The sequence below is a fragment of the Salvelinus alpinus genome, chromosome 9 (genome assembly GCF_045679555.1).
Source record: "Salvelinus alpinus chromosome 9, SLU_Salpinus.1, whole genome shotgun sequence".
NCBI lineage: Eukaryota > Metazoa > Chordata > Actinopteri > Salmoniformes > Salmonidae > Salvelinus > Salvelinus alpinus.
The window spans coordinates 42,990,353-43,015,173 of record NC_092094.1 but is presented as its reverse complement, the minus strand read 5'-3'; the positions used below and the strand labels follow the sequence as shown (position 1 = coordinate 43,015,173).

The window sequence follows — 24,821 nt, the reverse complement described above, 5'->3', positions numbered from 1 at the left end:
TGAAATCAGATTATTCTCCTGCAACAATTTACATTTGAGTAATTTAGCAGACACTCTTTCCCACAGCAACTTACAGTAGTGTAATACATTTTCTCATACTGGTCCCCCATGGGAATTGAACCCACAATCCTGGTCTTGCAAGCACCATGCTCTACCAACTGAGCCACCCTGTTTCCAGTGTATGTGATGAGTGACAACATGTATAGGGTTCCTTCCTGTGTTTTATATTTTTTTAAATGTACCTTTATTATGGCTCAGCGTCGTCCGGGTTTGGCCGGTGTAGGCCGTCATTGTAAATAAGAATTTGTTCTTAACTGACTTGCCTAGTTAAATAAAGGTTAAATAAAAATAATAAAAAAATGTATATATGCAAGTCAGTTAAGAACAAATTCTTAATTACAATGACGACCTACCTCGGACGACGCTGTGCCAATTGTGCGCCGCCCTATGGGACTCCCCATAACGGCCGGTTGTGATACAGCCTGACCAGGCAACATGTTCTGTTTACGGTCAGAATGTACTGTATTTTCCATATAAGGAATGTACCTTATCTGTAACATTATTTTTAACGTCTAGGTTGCTGAACCCTTTTGAGTGCCCGTATAATGGCAGCAGAAGGCAGGACTGTGACTGCAGGAACGATTACTCTGCAGCGGGATACACTCTCTTCCACAAGGTCCGTCTGGACATCAGCTCCCTGAGGATAATGAGTGAGTAATGACCATGTGATTGCCTGACCACTCTACTGTAATGAGACCACACATCCATGTTGTTTTACCCCTGCACACACCCCACTCCTCTTACCCACAGCACTAAATGACGTCTTGCTAAGAGGGAATTACTCACCGAATGCAATTTTCAACACCTTTCGCCATACTCCTCACAGAAATCGCGATAATCACCTTTCATCAGGCCTTGGTCATGTCACTGGGATAGAGTCAAAGCAGCATGGTCCCCTTTGAGACACCGACTCACAGACTCACAAACACACAAATGCTCGTACACACACACAAAATCGATTGTGTCTTCTGACACACACATCGGGAGTCACACATTCTCTCTCTCTCTCTCTCTCTCTCTCTCTCTCTCTCTCTCTCTCTCTCTCTCTCTCTCTCTCTCTCTCTCTCTCTCTCTCTCTCTCTCTCTCTCTCTCTCTCTCTCTCTCTCTCTCTCTCTCTCTCTCTCTCTCTCTCTCTCTCTCTCTCTCTCTCTCTCTCTCTCTCTCTCTCTCTCTCTCTCTCTCTCTCTCTCTCTCTCTCTCTCTCTCTCTTACACTCACGCACACACACACACACACAACATCTCCAGGCAATATTCCTATCCTCTGCCCATTACGACGTCTAAGCCAACCTCTCCTGTTGTCCCTGAGCATGCCTTAGATTAGTGCACATGTGGCGTGGTCAGGATATGTGGTAATTATATGTGTGTGCGGCTAGGAGGAGGGAGCCCACCACTCCAATCCACCACTTCACAGAACCCATGCAGTCATCTTCCCATCCCATCCCATTCCCTGTCTACTCTGGTCCTGACAGCACATGTTCCCACCACGCCAGGCCCTCCCCTCCCACTGCAAGGAACTCATTTGGGCTTGACTCAAAAAAAAAAAAAAAAAAAAAAAAAAAAAGAAGAATAATGACTTAGATTATGAGCTGCTCTAGCTGTGCAATGTGTTTCTCATTAACTTTACAAAGCGAGAGAGGGAGGGAGAGAGATGGAGGGAGGGAGAGATGGCGGGGGAGAGGGAGAGGGAAGGAAGGAGAGAGACAGGGAGAGAGAGGGAGGGAAGGAAGGAAAGAGAGAGAGAGACAGGGAGGGAGAGGGAGGGAAGGAGAGAGGGAGAGAGAGAGAGGGAGGGAGACAGGGAGGGAGGGAGCGCACTGGTCATGGTCACCATGCGTGAAAAAGCCATAAAAACAGGGGAACTAAGATCATCTTAAATGTCCTGTCGTTAGGCCTTAAGCCAAGGTAGTTGTTTAGAGCCCCTCGTCTCCTACAGCAACTCATGTGTCTGTGTATTGACTGTAACCTTCATATGCTCTGTGTCTCTGCATTGTGTACCAGTCACAGACCTGCAGTTCTCTCAGACCCTGCTTGGCCGTCCCGTCCCGTTCGCCACGGCGGGAGACTGTTACAGCGCTGCCAAGTGTCCTCAGGTATGAAACAGAGTCCATTTGTGAGTCTATAAATGACAGACTATAATCTGTATGCCTGTATGTCTTGATGGGGGCCTTGAACCAACCTTTGCTGGGCGGGTGTTGATATTAGGTTCTGTCTGACTGGGTTTTACTGACCTGACCCGTCCAGTCTGTTAACTGGAGAGAAGTGTGAAATCGTACGTTTTCCCAGTTTCCACCAGGGTAGTAACCACAGAATCACATTTAACCGTCCAGTGGAGCTCAGTGTGTCTGCCCACTGTACCGTGGTGCTTTAGTTGTCAGCCACCGGAATGGAAATTAGATACAGCCTAATTGAATGTATTTGATTCCTGATCAGGTCCACTTAAAACAGTTTCAGTTTGTTGGTCTATTGTAATCACTCTGGTGTGCTTCCGCAGGGCCAGTTTAGCATCAACCTCATAGGGACTGGTCTGAAGGTGGCTGAGGCAACCAAGTGGACCTCACAGGGCAACTATGTCTCTGTCAAAGTCCACAGATCAGAGGTAAGGAGGACTCTAGAAATTCTGGGTGTTCTGAATGACTGTACTCTTAACCCTCCTATCGTCTGAATTGTCACTTGTTGTATTTTCGAATCTGATTCATTCAAGAGGAATTTCTAGAGGCATTAATAAAAATCATCATTCTCTATGGAAAGTTAATTTTTGTGCTGTCCCACTCCATTCCATTCTCATTTCTCTGTCTGTAGGACGGGGCAAGAATCTACGGTCGCTGTGGTGGCTTCTGTGGGAAGTGCATTCCCCAGCCTCACAACGGCCTGCTGGTTCAGGTCCAGTAAGGGTCGGAGCAGACCAGACAGTGAAACATACACCAGACCAGAGCTTCCGGGGATCCAATGCACTTCATTTGTGATTGTGCCCACTAACTCCTCCCTTCATCACCCCTTCCTCCCCACCCGGCAGCTAGAACATAGGGACAGCTCAAAGAATCTACACTGAGTATACCAAATATTAGGAACACCTTAGTAATATTGAGTTGCACCCCCCCCCCCCCCCCCCCATTTTGCCCTCAGAACAGCCTCAATTCGTCGGGGCATGGACTCTACAAGGTGTCAAAAGCGTTCCACAGGGATGCTGGCCCATGTTGACTCCAATGCTTCCCACATTTGTGTTAAGTTTGCTGGATGTCCTTTGGGTGGTGGACCATTCTTGATACACACAGGAAACTGTTGAGCGGAAAAAACCCAGCAGCGTTGCAGTTCTTGACACAAACCGGTGCGCCTGGCACCTACTACCATACCCGGTTCAAAGACACTTAATTATTTTGTCTTGCCCATTCACCCTCTGAATGACACAATCCATGTCTCAATTGTCTCAAGGCTTAAAAAACCTTCCTTAACCTGTCTCCTCCCCTTCATCTACACTGATTGAAGTGGATTTAACAAGTGACATCAATAAGGGATCATAGTTTTCACCTGGATTCACCTAGTCAGTCTATGTCATGGAAAGAGCAGGTGTCTTTAATGTTTTGTATACTCAGTGTACACACCGCTAGCTATGCAGGGTCCTTTAAAAGAAGACGAGACAACCGTATTATGTCCGTCCTCGCTAGTGTTTGTAATTGTAGTGGTTACCAATCTGCATTGGAATATGAAAAGCAGAATTTGTCAGACACTCTCACATATTCCAGCATTGTACAGTCTTAAAGGGCCACAATCATATTTCTGGTCGGAAGTTGCAACACTGAGGTAGCCACTGCATAGTACAGAGCTTAGGGAAGAATCCTCTCATGGTTGGAAGTGAGAGCTTCCTCATCTCACAAAGGTACCATTTTCTTATGGCGCTCAAAAGAAACGTGAAATAGTCATTATAGAACTGGCACAAAGTATTTTTATTTCTATCCCGTCAGCGAGGAACATTTTTGTTCTTAAAATGGAACATCTCGCTAAATATTTGAATTGTATTCGCTAATAGTGTCATGACACGTGGGTTATTACTCATTCCTGCCAAAAGGCTGTTTTTGTTGTGATTAGTATTCATCCAAAATGATAGGAAGAAGAAAGCTACAGATCAGGAGATACGTCCAGACATGGGTTTTTCGGGAAATATTTGTTCACCAATTAGTTAGCTAGGGTTTGTGTACTACTGTTGTTATGCATTCTTCTACTAATGGTCACCCAGACTTGCCTTATCTCAAAGGTCAAAGGTTACAGTGAGGAGTACTATGCCTTCTGACCACTGCATCTCAGACTAGTCCTCACTGTTCAGAACTCAATGTTACTGACTACTGACTGACAATGTGATTAGAACGATATCTCTAGCAGGTCATAGAGAGACAACCAATAGACACTAACTCATTGGTGATGTGGCCTGGGGGGGGAAAATGGGTTGTTTGTCCCTGGAAAACAGTTTGTTTATATATTTAAATGAATTCATATGGTGGTAACTGTTGTCTACATCATTTAAGAGGTGGAAAGTCAAGGCCGAGCTCTCATCTCCAGTCAGTAACTAGTTTGGCTTAGTTCACTTGTGACATTGTTTTCCAGATCATGTCTCTTCTAGGTCCTATAGGTGCATGTCGCATGCCTACCTCTCACAAGCATCCATACTCATGAGATGTATTTCATTATATCGTCAAATATTTCTTTGACCATATTTATACTGTAATGATACATAGATACATGTTTTTGTACTACAATGACTACTAGAAGCCGGGAAGCTATTGTTTGGTTTACTTTTTGTTGCTGAAAAGGTATTACAGTGTGTAGGGTGAGTAACTACTAACCTGAAAAAGGCTCTTTGAATGGTGCTTTAATAGCACTGACATCACCACTAATCTTGAGAAAGAACTCACTACTGGCATTCGAAGTGCCATTAGCTTCATGCCTATTGTAAATGTACTACTACAGAATAATTCCCACAATGCTTTGCAGAACATGTCATGGTCCTTTAATTAATGTAGCTGAAGACCAACCTGGAGGGTTGCCAGATATGCAGAACTACATGAGGGAACCTGCCTGAAGTAGCCCTATCATCATTTAGGTAAATGGAACTCTTTTTTACCATTATAACTGGGGCAGATTTGGCAACCCTGCCACGCTGGTACGCCGATGTTAAGCTTTAACCAAAGTTTCATAGATGCAGATTAGAACTTTTGTCAGACAATGCAGCTACTTTTGATTTAAGGAATGGTAGGTAGAAAACCCCTTACAAAAGTCAAGGAGCAGCTAGAAAACCTTTGGCTATCACTCATGTTTGATAGGCAATTGTACTATGATGAGGTCTGTATCAGAAATTGAAAGAATACTTGATGCACTATGTGCCATAGATTTTATAGAAAAGTAATCCTGTTTGTTTCTTTAAAAAAATAATAGTTCAGATTTGTAACTTATGATGTATGTTTATTTTTTAATATTCGTGCTGTGTTTTGAATGTAATGGGAATTGGTACTGAATTGAACAAGATGCTTGTTTGCTATGTATTATCCAAAGATGATTTTAAGAATCATATGTACTTACAGTGTGTATGTAGGTTATATAAAATGGAATGATCCTGGTGCTATGGTCACTAATTGTAATTGTATCAACATCGTAGGTCTTGCTACTTTACTAATACTGTAAAATAAGAAATAATAAAATATTTTAATGCTTTTCAATTGATTGCCGTGTGTTGAACGCTTCCATATTACAATGCTTTTGTCTTGCTTCATACAGAGTGAATGGTTAACAGATCAATGCTGGTGCGCTCTTCAACAGAGGTGGCCTTTGGTTAAACATGAATGGCAGAGGGTCAGAGCTAGTTAGATGGCTGTGTCCGCTGGCTTGTGGGTCCATGTGGATTCACTTATTTGTGCAGGTTGCATTTCCAAAACATGACTTGAGTTCAATTTCACTCAAATACGTTGGCTGTAGTTTCTCACTACACCAGGCTCACTCAGTGTTGAACCCTACAGCTTGGGCTGTCAACTTATCAATGAGTCACCAAATCCATATGTCAAATCAAAAAGTGAGTTCAGTTCTCCAATTCTCTTTGAAAACATGACTAAAAAAGCAAAATTCTAAATAATTATGTCACTGAAAATTACTTGATAATGAAGGCACAGGTACTTTAGTGAGAAGAGCTGTTTATGTATGAGGCAGGCTCAGCTTTGTACATTAAATAAAACCAGATACCGTAATCCCTAAAGAACTTCTTTGATTCTGTGCCAGTAGAGTGGAGAAGGAAAATAAATAAAAAACTAGCTTGGTTCCCCAAAAAGTTAATCTAATGATTTGGAAGAAGGGTTGTATCACAACAAGAACTCCCCGAAAGCAGTTTTCCAGGGAAGCCAAGCTGTGCTGAAGTCCACATTGAGTCTTCTGGCTAAAGAGAGAGAAGTCAGATTAGATGTGCTGGGCTCCTCTGTTCTATGCTCAGAGAAACCAGACATCCCTAATGAATGTGTTGAGAAACATAGACCAGCATAGAGGATCCTCATAAAAGCAACTAATGATTGATGTTAAACATGAAAAACATAATACTTAAAGGAAGCGGCCCAGCTAGTTGATCCACTCTGCATTCTATTACCACATCACTTCTAACCAATGATTTATATATGGTATACACTATGGGCCCGATTCAGACTTAAGAAATGTACGGCTTAACTACCCACGCCTTTCCTATGCACTTCTCAGTAGTTGATATTCAGACACCTTATGTAGGTGCATAACAGGCTTTGCAGACGTGGTTCCCTTGTGGGCGCTGAATACATTCAATTAAACAGCTGAAAACCCAGATTTTCTCATGCAATTTACATTCAATAGGGTTTTCAGTACATATATCTTAAGCCATCCCTTAAAATATGGTCTAGGCCTACCTTTAATTAGAATTTTGTTGTCAGACTAGAATACACTGAGAGAACGGGTTCAGAATACAGGGATCAATGAAAGAAAGACATCTAAATATATGCGTAATTGTCTCTGTTTCAGCACCAACTGGTAGATTTAAAAATACTCTGATCTTGTAGATTATTTAGGCACATTTTTGGGATAGGATAGTATGTATGAATCAAGAAAAAAACTAACTGGTTTGGAGAGCCTTTACGCACAAAATATATTGATGAATCAAAAATACAATGGTTTGATTCATGCTGAAAGTTGTCATATTCAAGTGCAATCCAGGAAATGTTAGAAGGTGGAAAAAAGTGTACAATAAGGGATGAACAATATAAATCTACCCTAATCCTCACTAATCATGGAAAAGTATGACAACTGAACCGTGTGCCAGGCTCAAGGTCTGAGTTCCATAATGATTCAAATAGACTACAAGTCCTAAATTATTGCCCAACGTTAGCTTAATATGATCCAGTAATGCTAGTGACCCTCAGGAACAACTACATAGAAGTGACAGAGGACAGAAAGGTAAACGGAATGGAATGATGCAAAATGTAAGCTAGAAATTTAAGAAAACTAACACTAAAGTGACAATTATAAATCTATGTGGGTATTACTGACAGTGGCTCCTGATAGAGGCTAATATTTAACATGATACAAGTTGTAAAATAAAATGGAGAAAAGTCTGGGTATATAATTAAAACATTCTAAAGCGCATACATCAACTCGGCAGGTTCAGCCCTACAGAAGCATAGCTTGGGTCTCCAAATTTCATTCACAAAAATTATGAGGGCACACAATAAAAATTCTGACCAAACAGTTATTTATAGCCTACTTCACTGTGGAAAAGGTGCCAGAATATATGTCATATTGATATGATTTTCACTTTGCTTCCATATGAGTGGTTTCACATTCGTCTCCAGGGATCATAAGGAAAATTTATTTAAAACGTCTGTGTATTTACAATCCGCTTCTCCAAACGGATTACTCATTTAACTAGCTCTTCTCAATTATAAATGACAATTTATGGAGAGTGCTGTCATTTCTATCAATTTTTTTGTTGTTAATGCTTATTCATAGTTTCCTCCTGTGTAAAGATGGTGGAATTATGAGGGATTAAGTCAGTCAGAATATGTTGTCTCCGTAGACACACCTCCACCACGCCTTCATTTCTTAGATCTCCACCCCGAACGAATAACGGATAAATAGCATGCTATTCTCATGCTTAACTTCAAGGTCAGACTTACGTATTGCGATTCCTATGGAAGACTGGTCTTCTGAGGAGTGCCAATATGGCCGACCGGTGGTGGCTTCAAAGCCTCTCATTGGCCAATGCGTAGCATAAGCAATTCAGGTTTTATACACAGTACATCATTGCTTCTAACATGGAGCATTCTAAAAGCTTTTCCACTGAGTATTTTACTGTATACAATGGAAAGATCATTCTCTCTCCCCACACATTAGAAAGTACATTAGTTTAATATTACAATGTACATGCAGTGACAGTCAAGGTTATAAAAAGAGGTCTGTATAAAAACGTATAATCTGATCAAATCGCATTGGGCCCTGGTTCATTGGGTAACAAATTCCTGATTTGGGTAAACACTGCCCTCTGTTGGAGGTACAGTGAGACTACACAAGCCGTGTCACAGTCATTGGACTGTGCACTTCATTTATTTGTACATAAAGCAACATTTTGTTTACAAGTCCATAAATCATAGGTTAAATAGTTAGATATAGGTGTAGGTGAAATTGAACCGGAGCTTCCCGCAGCCAGGCTCCTGCACCTTGGGTCAATGGGAGAGTCAGGCGGAGCCAGGCTCCTGCACCTTGGGTCAATGGGAGAGTCAGGCGGAGCCAGGCTCCTGCACCTTGGGTTAATGGGAGAGTCAGGCGGAGTCAGGCTCCTGCACCTTGGGTCAATGGGAGAGTCAGGCGGAGCCAGGTTCCTGCACCTTGTGTCAATGGGAGAGTCAGGCGGAGCCAAGTTCCTGCAACTTGGGTCAATGGGAGAGTCAGGCGGAGTCAGGCTCCTGCACCTTCGGTCAATGGGAGAGTCAGGCGGAGCCAGGCTCCTGCACCTTGGGTCAATGGGAGAGTCAGGCGGAGCCAGGCTCCTGCACCTTGGGTTAATGGGAGAGTCAGGCGGAGTCAGGCTCCTGCACCTTGGGTCAATGGGAGAGCCAGGTTCCTGCACCTTGGGTCAATGGGAGAGTCAGGCGGAGCCAGGTTCCTGCAACTTGGGTCAATGGGAGAGTCAGGCGGAGTCAGGCTCCTGCACCTTGGGTCAATGGGAGAGTCAGGCGGAGCCAGGCTCCTGCACCTTGGGTCAATGGGAGAGTCAGGCGGAGCCAGGTTCCTGCACCTTGGGTCAATGGGAGAGTCAGGCGGAGTCAGGCTCCTGCACCTTGGGTTAATGGGAGAGTCAGGCGGAGTCAGGCTCCTGCACCTTGGGTCAAAGAGGGGGGGAATGCGGAGCCAGGCTCCTGCACCTTGGGTCAATGAGTGAGTCAGGCGGAGCCAACAATTATTGTGCTGGCGTTGCTTCCAGAGGCAGTTTGGAACTCAGTAGGGAGTTTTGCAACCGAGGCAATCCCGTTCTGTAAGCTTGTGTGGCCTACCACTTCGCGGCTGAGCCGTTGTTGCTCCTAGACGTTTCCACTTCACAATAACAGCACTTACAGTTGACCGGGGCAGCTCTAGCAGGGCCGAAATTTTACAAACTGACTTGTTGGGAAGGTGGCATCCTATGACGGTGCCACGTTGAAAGTCACTGAGCTCTTCAGTAAGGCCATTCTACTGCCAATGTTTGTCTATGTAGATTGTATGGCTGTGTGCTCGATTTTATACACCTGTCAGCAACGGATATGGCTGAAATAGCCAAATCCACTAATTTGGAGGGGTGTCGACATATTTTTGTATATAGTGTATCACTGGGCTCTGGGTTAATAAACACAAATAGTATGGAGAACTTCAACTGCTGTTCTTTGTATAAATATGAATCTTAAGGAAATGCCAAATAATAACTGAAGGATCTATGCTAAAACACATTAGTACTCCCTACCTGGCTCCATTCTGATCCACAGCCCTTACACCTTTGGTGTTCCTAGATATGAAAGAACTGGAGCTGCTCTATAGACTTATAATAATAACATTCAACGCTGTGTGAAGAACAGCCTGAAGCTAGTCTCATTTAATCAGATGACAAGTATAGGACGTTTGTTAACAATTTAGCACAGTTCATGGTCAGTTTAGCCCACGTCTGTGCTAGACATACAGATGATGCCTACTACGTGACTGTCTGTTGTGAGCACTCAGAGCAACATCAACAGACACGTGAGGATCATTATCTTCACCGTTTGAATAATTTATTACAATATTAAGTCATTTTCAGTTGAAATTCTCCAACAATATTTTTTTAAAGAGAACATGTACAAATTTACACAGCACAAATTACTACCATTTTATCATATAAAGAACATATCAACAATGTCAGCAGTGAAAAAGTAAATGAAAAGATGATGAAGGCTTAAGTATTTTTAAGACAATTCTTTGAGGTAAAATTGTCCCATAACTAAACTACTTCAACCTCAAAATATCCATCTATCTTCAATACTCCAAGTAGTGGATTAGTTGTTCAAAGTCTTCTGGGTTTTCTGAAATTCAGTGACCTCAACCTTTGGAACCCTATGGTCAAAATTGGAATATGACAATGTGTAGTCAATCTCACATTACTAAAGTCTGTCAATGATGTTCAATATATACAATAGGCTATGACATTGTATAACCATTTCACATTTGGCATATTCTAAAATGAAGACAAACCTTTAATAAGTGTGTACCAGCCATTCAACCCTGATTTGTAAACACTGTCATCATAGTCAGGTACATCTCTTGTGCCATCTGAAAGTCATGTAATACAATATCCATTATCGATCTCTTTTGGGAAACAATATGTGACGAGAAAAAATGCCCTCACGACATGGAAGCAGAGCCAGAAGTTAAACTTACATTTTCCTTTGAGATACATCATTGACTGAGGGCCCCAGCGGTTTGGATTAAGTTTAATCTGTCAAACAACGTAGAGATAAACTAATTTAGATCACATGGCTGTAGTTGCTGCATTCACTAGCAGTACAAGTATATCAATACATGTTCTTTAAAAACAGTTCAGAAAATAACAAGATTAATAAAATGATTTACCTTTTGAGCATGTGATTCCACAATCAACAAAATCACAATGATTGTGCAAGTCCATTGAATCGTTGTTCTTGACCTCTACAAATAAATAAACATCCCATTACTTCTCCTTATAGCCTATGTTTTTTGTTGTTGAAAATACTCAAAATTGTAATATCTAATACTTACCATGTCTACAAAAGAGCTGCCTGTCTACAGCCAAGCCAAACCATCTATGATTGGGCCAATGTTCTTGTCCCCTTTTATTGTTAGGGATAGCAACAGGGTCTCAGGTTCAATAGTACCCCCTGTGTGAGACAACTGTTGCAGGTACTCTGAGCTCTCCTAGGAAGGCTGTTGATGTTAACTCAAAAACAAAAAGCTTACGTCAGGACCTTAATTGACATAATGAAAGTCAATACAATTAGAGTATCTTGGTGTAGCCTGGATCTTTAGATCTGTTATTAAAGATTCTGCATATCATTTATTTGCAGACATTTAGAAACATTAAAACAAATCACATTGTCTGTATTTAATATTTTATTTTCACAGAATGCTCATCAGTACATTTGGATGTTGTATTTTAACAGAGACATTTGCATAAAATTAAATGTTCTTTCTACATCTTAAAAGGAAAGGATGAAAGAAATGGAAAGAATTGTTCACAAGAACTCATTTTTGATTCATATTTCAAACCAATGACATATGACCCAGAGCTGATGGAACTGTCCTCCATTCTGAGACTTAAACTAAAGTGAGTGAATAAGTTAAATAAATTAATGCATAAATACATGTATAAATCAATTATGTAACAAATAAATACATACGCATACACAATTCACAACATCTTGTTGATAAACATGTTGATAAAAAATGGCAGCTTAAATGTCACCATGTCTAGAACAGACCATATCCAAAATGTTAATCAACTTGTCCTACCTGAGATTCTATCTACAAGCTAGTAGATTTAAATATTGACCGAACAATCTGCGTCAAACACTGGCCGAACTCCTCCAAAATCATTTTCTCAGCTTGACACAGCGTGTAGCCTTCCTTCTCAGCCTCCTCTGCTTGCGCCAGAAGACAGCCGCATGTGGCTTCCACGACGTCGAGCGTGATGCACGACAGAGGACACCTATCAGCCAAAAGACCAACAGTGACCAAAAGAAGGAGGCAGGAGACCATTCTCCTCTCCTTACAACAACAACATAATGCAATTAGCAAGGCCTGAAGAGACCAAATTATTTGTTTGTCAAGTGAAATCAAAATCATCTTACACTACTAATGCATTGATATTCATTCATGGCCTACTTCCTAGTCAATTACTTATTAAGCCATCATGTTTAGGATTCATGTATTATGATTTTTTAAACGATTCATGATTTAATTGACTAAACCTGGGGGGGAGGGGGGTAAGGGAGTTGGACAGAAAGCAGGGAATGATTGCTTTCGGATATTTATTTTTTTTTAATCTATTTGACATTGAATTAATTTAGATGTCCTCACTTGTCCTTGTCACATTTGGCCTTCTTGTAGAAGGTGGTGTCAGGGCTGTCCCACACCATGGTCTTCCTCTCTGGACTGTCCTCGTAGTTTCTGCAGCCCACACACTTACAGGTGGATGAGCACATTATCTTGGCCTGTATGGGACAATAGAAACACTACTGTTACAGACTAGTATTCTACACTGGCTATACCAAACATTAGGAACACCTTCCTGATATTGAGTTGCAGTGCCCTTTGCCCTCAGAACAGCCTCAAGGACTCTAACAAGGTGTTGAAAGCGTTCTACAGGGATGCTGGCCCATGTTGACTCCAATGCTTCCCACAGTTGTGTCAAGTTGGCTGGATGTCCTTTGGGTGGTGGACCCTTCTTGATACACACAGGAAACTGTAGCGCGTGAAAAACCCAGCAGCGTTGCAGTTCTCGGTTCCTCTTAAGTCAAACAGAGTAATGCTTTATCCATACGTACCTCATAGCATTCGCAGTAGTTCTTCAAACAGCCTGAGCGTTTGCAGTTGCAGCCCTTGTTGTGGCGTCCTTTGATCTCTCCCAGTTTCCCGTTTCCAATCTTTGGTCTGAACGCCTCAGGATTTCTGTCCAGACAAATCTTCAGGAACATTATATGTTTATCAATCTTAAAATAACATAGAAACCAGTCTACCAATAATAATTCAACATTATTTATCACCAACTCCCTATACATCTAGCTCAGTTGACTTTGACAATATTTTTCACTTACAAGATGAAAGATACAGACTAACACTAAAGCATACACACAAAGGAAGGTTCTACCTAAAAGGCTTCTTCGACTGTCCCCATTGGAGAACCCTTTTGGTTCCAGGTAGAACCCTTTCCACAGAGGGTTCTATCTGGAATCCAAAAGTGCTATTCTATGAAAGGGGTGTCAAACTCATTCCACGGAGGGTCGAATGTCTACGGGTTTTTCAATTAAGACCTAGTCAACCACGTGAGGGGAGTTTCTTACTAATTAGTGACCTTAATTCATCAATCAAGTACAAGGGTGGAGCGAAAACCCGCAAACACTCAGCCCCCCGTGGAATGAGTTTGACACGTGTTCTATGGGGACAGCCAAAGGTTCCTTTTGGAACCCTTTTTTCTACGCGTGTAGGGGAACCCTGGTCCACTGAAGCTGTTGTCTTCCTGTCTGCTGGCCTTAACTCCAGTGGCTCACTGAGCCATCAAACTCCCCTAATAGTCTGACCCTCTAACCTTGGGCGAATCCTTAAATGGTTCAATACAAACCCTGATGATTTCATTCAAGCAGTGTAGTGCCTGTTACCAATGACAGCAGGCAGATACTATGGGTGTCCTCTCAACAACTTCATCAGTTGTTTCAAGAAATGACTAGCACTGTTGTGGTGACCATATCATTGGCACACCGGCAAACAAAATTCCACGTGACTAATCAACTAATCTCCTTTCATGCACTCTGGACACGCGTTGGTTGTACCCAACTCACTAACAACCATCAGGTCCTAATGGCCTGGTACTCAGGGCTCTAGTGTCCCTTCATCAGGTCCTAATGGCCTGGAACTCAGGTCTCTATTGTCCCTCTAACCACTCTGACATCTATGCAAATGCTTTCGAAAATCACATCAAACACTCATCATCAAGACAGTATCGTGCTTTTAAAACTCACCTCACTGTGCTACACCGGCTCCGACGCTCATCGGACGTGGCAGGGCTGGCAAACAGTTACAGACTAAAAAGTAGGTGCCCAGTGACATGAAACAGGTCAACATTCACAAGGCAGCAGGGCCCGACGGATTACCAGTATGTGTACTCCGAGCATGCGCTGATCAACTGGCAAGTGTCTTCACTGTCATTTTCAACCTGTCCCTGACTGAGTCTGTAATATCAACATGTTTCATGCAGACCACCATAGTCCCTGTGCCCAAGAACACTAAGGTAACCTGCCTAAATGGCTACCGACCTGTATCACTCACGTCTGTAGCCATGAAGTGCTTTGAAAGGCTGGCCATGGCTCACATCAACCCCATTATCTAAGAAACCTAGACCCACTCCAATTTGCATACCGCCCCAACAGATCCACACATGATGCAATCTCTATTGCACTCAACACTGCCCTTTCCCACCTGGACAAAAGGAACACCTATGTGAGAATGCTATTCATCTACTACAGCTCAGCGTTCAACACCATAGTGCCCTCAAAGCTCATCACTATGCTAAGGACCCTGGGACTAAACACCTCCCTCGGCAACTGTATCCTGGACTTCCTGACGGGCCGCCCCTAGGTGGTAAGGGTAGGTAACAACACATCCGCCACGCTGATCCTCAACACGTAGGCCCCTCAGGGGTACGTGCTCAGTCCCCTCCTGTACTCCCTGCTCACTCATGACTGCAAAGCCAGGCACGACTCCAACACCATCATTAAGTTTGCTGATGACACAACAGTGGTAGGCCTAATTCACCGACAACGATGAGACAGCCTATAGGGAGGAGGTCAGAGACCTGACCGTGTGGTGCAAGGACAACAACCTATCCCTCAACGTGATCAAGACAAAGGAGATGATTGTGGACTACAGGAAAAGGAGGACCGAGCACGCCCCCATTCTCATCGACGGGGCTGTAGTGGAGCAGGTTGAGAGCTTCACGTTCCTTGGTGTCCACATCAACAACAAACTAACATGGTCCAAGCACACAAAGACAGTCGTGAAGAGGGCACGACAAAACCTAATCCCCCTCAGGAGACTGAAAAGATTTGGCATGGGTCCACAGATCCTCAAAAGGTTCTACAGCTGCACCATCGAGAGCATCCTGACGGGTTGCATCACTGCCTGGTATGGCAACTGCTCAGCCTCCGACCACAAGGCACTACAGAGGGTAGTGCATACGGCTCAGTACATCACTGGGGCCAAGCTTCCTGCCATCCAGGACCTCTATACCAGGCGGTGTCAGAGGAAGGCCCTAATAATTGTCAAAGACTCCAGCCAACCTTGTCATGGACTGTTCTCTTTGCTACCGCACGGCAAGCGGTACCAGAGCGCCAAGTCTAGGTCCAAAAGGCTTCTTAACAGCTTCTTCCCCCAAGCCATAAGACTCCTGAACAGCTAATCAAAGGGCTACCCAGACCCCTCTTTTACGCTGCTGCTACTTTCTGTTTATTATCTACGCATAGTCACTTTAACTCCACCTACATATTACCTCAATTACCTTGACTAACCGGTGCCCCCGCACATTGACTCTGTACCAGTACCCCCTGTTGGTTAAGAGCCAGGAGCTTGTAAGTAAGCATTTCACTGTAAAGGTCTATACCTGCACATGTGACAAATAAAATGTTATTAGATTTTTATTTATTTAACTAGGCAAGTCGGTTAATAATAAATCATCTTTTTGATTTGATCAAGATGAAGAAAGAAGTTCAACAATAAGTTGAAACTGAGTGTAAAACATGGTAGTTGTGGATGTTGTTTTAAAGCCTAACACAACGAAATGGACTGTGCTTTCTAAAGTGATGATTACTTCAAAACATACCTTCGCATATTAGAGCTCATGTATACACATAGGCCTATGAGCCCAATCCGGAAAATCCTGATTTAAAATAATGATTGTGCTGTTATGCAATACATACCCTACGCATGACAGAAAAACATACAAAAACAAAAAAAAAGATTTAAAGATTTATTTCGTACATAATTGGTCCAGCCTATACTCCAATTTTGTTTTTAATTATAGTAATCACCTTTGTGTGGACTGTATTATTATGCATACTGGATGGACTGGTTACCTTTATGCTACGCTCTAAACTTTCTAATCATGAGTCTGGGAGAGAACCTATAGGCCTAGGCAATGCTGTTGGTTCATTGATTGTGCAGGGCGGATAAGCCTACAGTTATAGTGAATTTGTATTTGAATAGGGCATTTTTTAAATATTTTCATAATTAAAAGGCTGACATGGCCTTTAGCTACAGAATATCTCACCACTGTGCATTTCCATCTCCTCTCTCTCCTCAATTCCTCTCTCCAGCGAGCAGAGAGAGGGGCTGTCAATAGTTTAATGAAATATGTTTAGTTGTGAAAACATCGATGTTCCCGAACAGATTTCACTTGGTTTCGCAAATTAAGCACTGGGTAGCTGCAGGAACATAATTGGAGAGCCCATGGCATACAGAGTTTAGGCGGAATATCACCTGTCGCACAGTGAGAGTCTGCATGCTCCTCAAACAGCGGCGGAGTGAAATAACTGGAGAAGCCTACCAGCATGATTGAAAAAGGAACCAACGGGGGGCTCCACTCGCTATTGGAGTGCATATGGCTGACGTCTTTTCCCCCTGCCTATTTGATAATGGGCCATTCTAAATTCAAAAGGAACTCGCACATTTAAGTTATCTTTGTTGCAGGTGTATGGTAACAATTTAATAACATGACAGAAGAAAGCTGCATGCCTCTCTTGCTAGTGTCACTGTTCTTTATTAGGCCTTGAGGCCGATGCATAGAGCTTAAAAGATACTAGCAAGAGCAGCGTGCGGGTTGTTTCTTTTTTCTAAATCGAAATAAAGACAAGATAAAATTGAGAATAGTGAAAATAATATGAACACTTGATAAGAGAACAGCGTGTGCACCCTGAGGCAATGAACAGAGCGCAAGCTTCTCAAATCATCAATAGCCTATAGTTACATCATAAAGCCCATATATGTTCTGATTTCTAAGACATTCTACGGTTTGTATCATTCACGTCTAAAGTTGACAAATAAGTCTAAATCTAGCGTATAGGACCGGTTTCAAATTATCTCTTTTACGCTCAACATAGCCACTTCATATGCATTCCGGAATGGGAAAAATATCCTTTCTATTTTATTCAGCTATGTTCAATTATGTTCTTCTTACTATAAAATCATATAATATAAAAGAATGGCAGACTTGTAAGCATATCTTGTCTGCTAAATGAACAAGCCCACAGCATATGGCATGGCGCATAGCCAGATAACATACAGACGGTCAACTCATATTCTGTTCTTTTGAAATACATTTTCTTCATATCATGTTTCTTTAGACCTGCCTAAAATATAGAATGGATTTATTGTGATGGTGTATATTAAATTGATTTATTATACTTTTTTTAAACGTAAATGTTCCAAAGGCATGCATCAGCGGCGTGTGTGTGTGGAGGCCTGGAGATACTAAACGTGTTTATGTTAATTAATGGACAATTACCGTGAGACCGGCAGTCTTTTGCATGACAATTATCGGCTGGCAAAATTTCATGACTGCCACAGAATGGACAACTTGTAATCAGTAGGGACAGGAGTTGTTCCTAACCAGGAAAAACTCTAATGAGACAAGTGTTTCACTGTACCTTGATGGCCTTGTATCTCTCTGACTCGTGCTCATTGTTGTTGCAGCAGTTGATGCAGTTGCAGTTGCTGCAGACATCGCCGTTAGCGAAGCAGTCACAGTAACTACAAAGACGGCATACACAGTGATTAGACCAGTCATGATGACATAGTGTACAATGGCAAATAACATGAGTGAAGGTCTTAGGACACACCCAATAATTGCTGAGTCATTGCTTGGTCATTCTACAAACATTCACACGTGAGATCACACTTGTCAGTCTACATAACAGATAACAGAGTAGGAAAGAAACTACTGTATATGTCACTGGTTGTGATACAACTCACAGTTTGAGACACTGAGATTTAGTGCAGTTGCAGGGCTTCTTGGATTTGGAGTCCCATAGAGATCCACTGAGACTTGATCAAGGTGAAAGAGAAGATGCACAGTTACTACCATGACCTGCTGACCATATGATCTATGACAATATCTGCAGTGTCATAGTCAGCTAGCTAGCACACGGTGTCGCCCCCGCCTCCCGCCTGCTGTGTACCGGAGTCCTCCTTAGGACTAGCTGGCTAAGCTAACACAGTGTCCTCGGCATCATTAACAGAACAGGAGCGAGGGACACTACCGGTGTGTACTTTTCTTCTGTGGGGTTTATGAGCCGTTGGTATTCAACGTTATGGTCAATTACCGCCATTTACTGTACTGGAACGCCTCTGCCTCCTGCCTAAGTACTGCAGTCATAGCTTAAAAATGGACAAATACAAGTATAAAGAGGGGTTCCTGCAGATGCAGGAATGCCCACATGCAGGAACGCCCCGAATTGCGGGCTGCAGTCACACCCTTCTCAAAACACTTTCAGACTTGAGTGATCACTATTGAACACAACAGCAAGTGGCCACTAGTGATGTAAAGTACTTAAAGACGCACTATGCAGACAAAACAAGCAAGTATAGTGTAGAGAATCATTGTAACATCTAAACCACAGAAATATATTTTCCATAACCAAAAATATTGTATTTTCAGCTGTTTGGAGCTAGTGTACAAAAACGAAAGAGACACATTTTTTACTTAAGACCGCAAAGCATAGACATAACACACATAGAACAGATTTACCACTTCTTAGACTTGCTTTCAATGCAAATTACAGATCTATAACTATGTGAATTTGGTCAGGTCGCCCAAAAACGTACATATTGAAACTTCACAACTTTTACTCCACTAGATTCCTAAAGAAAATATGTACTTTTTACTCCCATACATTTTCAATGACACCAGAAATTACTTACATTTTGAATGCTCAGGCAGGCCAGAATTCTGGTCCAATTCACACACATATCAATATAACAGGTTGCCCTCCCTACTGCTTCTGATCTGGCAAACTCACTATACACAAATACTGCGTTTGTAAATTATGTCTGAGTGTTGAAGTGTGTCCTTCTGTCCGTAAATAAAGAAAATAGAAAACCGAGCCGTCTGGTTTGCTTAATATAGGTAATTTGATGTACAGCATTTATTTTGAACTTTTACTCAAGTATGACATTGGATAATTTTTTCCACCACTGTACTTCAGTACATCTAAAACCAGATACTTTTAGGCTTTTAGTAAAGTAGTATTTAAGTGGATTCATGTGGAATCTTTTACATTTTCCTTATCGTTTTAATGGAAAACTGGGGGAAAAATTTGCAGTTTAAACATTAAGAAACAGTTTCCATTTGTCACATCCCTAGTGTTCCTACCGTAAGACACTGCTTGCCGTGGACTGGCCATCAGGGACCAGACATAGGGAGTCAGGATACTCAGGATACTGGTGGTACTGGCAGGACAACCATATACATGTCACCTTTCAACTTCATGGTCAATTGTTATGAAGTTCATTTTTCTTTTTAGCTTTTCAAGTTTGATGGTTGATTTAGTGTTATTTATCAGTAGTAAAAGCAAACATTCTGGCCTATATGTTTTGATTGTTAGAGCCACAGTTGATCTTATGCAGGTCATGAGACTTGAGGATGAGACAGACATGCTACTGACCTGTGAGAAGTAGGGTGCAGGCATGTGGTTGTAGCTGTATCCAGAGCCAGGAGGACCAGAGGAGACCAGATGGTTGGGGGAAAGGAGGCTGTGGTTGGGCCCAATGGGAGGCAGGCTCATAGAGGGCAGGTAGGACTGAGAAGCTGTAGTACATGAAGAATGAGATTGCAGGATCGATACCACAACACATTATACCCTGCTATGAATATTTATTTATCTACAAATACATAATAAACATTCTGGGATTAAATAGTTTATACATCAATATTGGCTTACTTATTAAAACGTATTCAAATAACCAGAACAGCTCAACAACAGTAGGCCTATGTTGTATGGGATGATCAAGATTCTTCATGTCAGCCTACACATCAACAACACAGCACTAAGATGTGATCTGCCTGCCTCTAACCTTTTCCCATTGAGTAGCTCTGCTCTGAGTTTTCCTTAGAGGATGTGGTGTAGTAGTGGGTCTCTGGACTGGAGTCAGGGTGGCCAGGAGGCAGGGAGTGGAGCATCTGACCTGGGCTACAGTGGTTCATTACCACCATCTGCCCTCGGCCACTCATGTTGCACACAACCTAGATAAAGCCCCACAGTGGACGTGTCATAATACCCATAAAACCAAGCAGTCAAATAAAGAAATGGTTCCAATTGTTTTTCCACCATTCCTTTTGCCCATAGGGGATTTTGAAACACTTAAAATAAGGGCTGTGTTTTGTGTAGGCTTACCCTGGCGTGACGTTTTGGTAACCATGTAAATCTCTCGGATAAGGTGACTTTTATCAATATATTCAGCTCTACTCTGAGATTCGAAAATTAGCATCAAAGTAGACATCATGCAAGACTTCAAATCCCTGCAAGCTTTTGTACATCATTTTTAGCTGACATCTTTGCTAACAGGCACTGTGTCAATTTAAAACTTGCCCGAGACAGTTCACAGAATTGTCAATTTAAGGAAATGTTGCTTATTTATTCAATAGTAAATGTTGTTAACATTAGATAGTTAATCCAGAGATTCTTAGCTTTGCCTTGATTCGGCAGTCTCATCCAGATCATGGCATTTGTAGTTCTGTATGAGCTAATTAGCGTTTCATTTTGAGGGGGTAAATACAGGCAAATATATTGATAAAAGTCACCTTGCCCGAGAGATTTCCATCGTTATCAAAACGTCACGCCAGGGTAAGCCTACACGAAACACAGCCATTATTTAAGTGTTTCTAAAATCCCTTATGGGAAAATGGATGGGGAAAAAAATATTTCAACTATTTCTGTTTAATTGCTAGGTTTATGGGTATTATGACTCATACTGTGGTACTCTTATGGAGTTACAGTTGACTTCTACACACTCACAGAACTATGTCCATCTGTAGAGTAGCCCTTCATTGTGGAATTGAATGTGTACTGTAGTGCCTGAAGGTAATACATGTTGTGTAATGATGGAAACTTCCCACTGGGCACACACTGGTTGAATCGATGGTTTCCACGTCATTTCAATGAAATTACATTTAACCAACATAGAATAGACGTTGAATTGAAGTCTGTGCCCAGTGGGTTTTATATATAGCTCTCAGCTAAACAATTAGACACTCACAGTGGCATTCTCCCCAAGCTGGTGGTCTAGGTGCTGTAGATACACAGTGAGCGGCCCGTTGGCCTAGAGACCGGAAACACAGAGATTTTATAATCAGATGCCTGGCATTTCATAGCTAAAGATGCATATCACTGAGAATCCACACAGTAATGGTCTTGAGTTATGGTTGTTATGAAAGGACCTTCACATATCCTCTTGTTAGAATTATTGCTTATTAACACAAACTAACACACCATTTGACTCTTGTAAGGTCATTGCAATCATGTTTAGAATACTGCTCTATCTTTTGACTCAGAGAGCCCTATTCAATAATAACCATTCAATCAGGTTTCCAAGGCTAGATAAAATCATATAATTCTCTTTGCTATGCGAGACTGCATATTCGAATTGTCATGCTGACATTTAGCCTGTTTTTCAGAGTCAACACTTTTTCATTGATCACATGAATCCAAGAATGTGTCTATTCCTACAGTGCAAAATTCATGAAATAAATGCTTTCTGGTAAAGGTTGTATATGGTCCTGCATTATACATTATTACGCATTACCATTTATCTGTGTCATTGCAATTATGTGCAGTATGTAGGTTACATGTACACTTGTACACATCATACAGTAAGTTGGAAATCCTCTTACAGACTGACTGATGTCCATTTGATTCTGAGGCATTAGCTCGGCCATAGTCTCCTGTTTGCGATAGGACTCTGGTCCGTGGTCATCCTTGCTGTCTGAGCAAATGCTCGCCACAGTATCATAGATTTCACCCTGGACAAAACAAAATGAATATGTAACATAACACAAACTTCAATTAGAGCAATATACTGTACCACCTCAATAATTGATTGTGATATCAAAATATCCAATAAAATATCAGTGTATTGGGTAAGTACATTCTGCATCGCCGGATGCCCAGGGTTTGCACCTTTTAGACCATTCTATTGGTCATTTAAAAAATCTCCACCCACTCGGGGCACCAGGCGTTGCAATACGAACTCACCCATAGATTGAGGATTTTAATGTAATTTCTAAGGTTTGTTGTTGGTTTGAATTAGCACTTACTGACAACATATTGCTGTGGACTGGGCCCTCCGATGACCACTGGCCACCAAGTGAACTGATATGACTGTTATTAGCTAAACTGGGGTTCATTAAATGGAACGGGATAGACTGGGGGAGCACATAATCTCCATGAGTAGCAAATTGGTATTGAGGAAGTGAGGGCTCAGCATCATGTGGAGGTGGGTAGAATCTGTAGTTGGTACAGTGGTGGTCCATCCTGCTGGACCCAGCTTCTCTGCTGTACCCTGACCACTCTCCACCTGAACCATGGGGCATCACTCCTGGCACACTGAAGTCAGTGTGATCTCCTGAATCAATGTTGACGTCCAATGTTCTTAGGTGGCGACCATAGTTCTCAGAGGAATAGACAGCGGAGGTTTCGGATCCATTGTCCAGACTTCTTTGGTTTTGTTCTTTGAGGCAACTCATTCTAAACAAGGCTCCTACCTGACAGAAGCACAAATCAGTGACAGTGGTGTTAGCCTTGGTAGGTAGTAAAACACTGGCCCAGAGAAGCATTTTAGGCTGACTTCATGGTTAGAATCAATGAGCATGGTTCTAACGATTCATTTAGCCTTAAGATGCTTTTGGGAAAGCGGCCCAGATGTACTAGTCTAGTTAAGTTAGCTAGAAAATCAGTCAGTTCACCATTCAATAATACATTTGACATATAGCTTTCCTTCGTCATGGTTTTAGGCGTTAGCTTAGCTAGAATAGATAGTTGAGCTAATTACTGTAGCTAGCTAACTTAGTACAATACTATTCATATACATGTTTTAAGGGATTTTTCTTGACCTCTCTTGTTCCAATAGCTATTAGTTGGACAGTTCACAACAAATAACAATATCCTGGTGTTTCAAAGCTAATTAGTACTAGCTAGCTACCTCCACCAATAACTTTACCTGACAATCAGTTGTGGAAGAACCTTTCCTGAGGCGAAGTGACTGGTGATAGAAATTATTTAGATTAGGGGAGGGGGGCGCGAGCCACATCCATCTTTCAAAATGGATGCGTTCGATGGCTTGGCTGGTGCAAGGGGGGGTGTTTTGGATTTGCACTTTGGGACTAGTAATAATGTTATTTAATTTAAATTAGTAATGAATAGGGATTGGACCGATTTAAGACGGAAATCATTTTTGATTGGCTTGTATAGTTTACTAATTCTGTGGGGGTTGCCAAAAACACACATCCTTTGTATTTTTACACATCTAAATAGAATACATATTTGTTATTATTGAATATTTTGTTAGTATCCTATGGAGGGTGATCAGTGTCAGTTCGAAAATACAATGCTTAAACGCTAAATATTAATGTGAAAATGGTAAATGCATTTGTATTTTCAAATCAGTGTGCATGATTCATGCCACAATTAAATTGAACCTGCTCTGATCACCCTTCATAGTATCCTGTGTATAAAATAAGATAATATATTCTTACTAAGTTGCACGTTTAGAAGGCAACAGGCAGGTCAAACTGACATTTTTTTCTGTAAAAATGGCAAGAAATAAAAAAAGAGTTGAAAGACACTAAATCAAGCGCACCTCCACTCATTGGTCCAGTCGGGTTGTTTTATAACCACGCCTTCAGATTGAAACGCTACTAAAGTTCTGTCTGGACAGGCCAGTCATACTTCCTAATCATCAAACAAAGTTAACTGACAGACATATTATAAATAGTATGAATCTACATTTTTGAAAATGTCATTCTGTACTAATTACTGGGGCGAGCAGAGGCCTCGGTCTACAAGTTGTGAAAGACCTGGCGAGAAGCACGGAGCGACCGACGACAATAAGTGACTGCGCAAACCAGCCGCAGCACAGGTAGGAGAACATCATGTTCAACTTGTTTTATGAATTTCCATCTAATGGGAATACACGTGTGAGGATATGTCTTGACTGTAAACCTAGGGATGCATGATAAAAGTTGTTATTCATCAGGATCTTCATACTATTGCCAAATCCTGCAAAGGTGTTTATATTGTACGGCTTGGTGAGTAACATAGCCAACATAATTATTATAACTTGGACACATAGAGTGCAGTGTAATGCGGATGGATTCATTATTTTGTTGGGGATATGATCCTATGTGTATCATGTGCCTTGTTTGGTATTCCAGCAGATGGCGCAAGAGGCACTGTATTGGGTTTTGGCTT

General features: G+C 41.8%; 2 protein-coding genes and 1 long non-coding RNA gene across 4 annotated transcripts in view; 1 reads left to right on the top strand and 2 right to left on the bottom strand.

The window, feature by feature from the left end:
* Positions 1 to 5,772, top strand: part of LOC139530149 (A disintegrin and metalloproteinase with thrombospondin motifs 20-like) — a 135,114-nt gene extending 129,342 nt beyond the window's left edge. Inside the window, exons 35-38 of the mRNA XM_071326289.1 lie at positions 577 to 710; positions 2,062 to 2,153; positions 2,555 to 2,659; positions 2,863 to 5,772. Of these exons, the coding sequence (XP_071182390.1) occupies positions 577 to 710; positions 2,062 to 2,153; positions 2,555 to 2,659; positions 2,863 to 2,952 (421 nt within the window). The 3' untranslated portion in view covers positions 2,953 to 5,772. The remainder of the gene's footprint in view (positions 1 to 576; positions 711 to 2,061; positions 2,154 to 2,554; positions 2,660 to 2,862) is intronic.
* Positions 5,773 to 10,558: 4,786 nt separating this feature from the next.
* Positions 10,559 to 11,284, bottom strand: LOC139530148 (uncharacterized). Its single transcript, XR_011665963.1, has 4 exons — positions 11,188 to 11,284; positions 10,996 to 11,053; positions 10,810 to 10,887; positions 10,559 to 10,671 (listed from the first exon to the last, which is right to left on the bottom strand). It is a non-coding gene; the product is annotated as an uncharacterized lncRNA (long non-coding RNA).
* A 401-nt stretch (positions 11,285 to 11,685) lies between these two features.
* On the bottom strand, positions 11,686 to 23,725 carry tesmin (testis expressed metallothionein like protein). 2 transcript variants are annotated; one of them, XM_071326287.1, is made up of 12 exons: positions 23,572 to 23,725; positions 22,670 to 23,112; positions 22,247 to 22,375; positions 21,613 to 21,675; positions 20,431 to 20,599; positions 20,022 to 20,164; positions 19,730 to 19,806; positions 18,331 to 18,402; positions 18,006 to 18,108; positions 13,137 to 13,274; positions 12,670 to 12,803; positions 11,686 to 12,298 (listed from the first exon to the last, which is right to left on the bottom strand). In XM_071326287.1, exons 2-12 carry the CDS (start codon positions 23,096 to 23,098, stop codon positions 12,115 to 12,117), a joined length of 1,641 nt encoding a protein of 546 aa, XP_071182388.1. In that variant the 5' UTR covers positions 23,099 to 23,112; positions 23,572 to 23,725; the 3' UTR covers positions 11,686 to 12,114. The 2 variants fall into 2 exon arrangements, with proteins under 2 accessions (XP_071182388.1, XP_071182387.1); XM_071326286.1 differs by having other exon boundaries at positions 22,670 to 23,116; positions 23,572 to 23,716.
* Between the last annotated feature and the right edge of the window lie 1,096 nt (positions 23,726 to 24,821).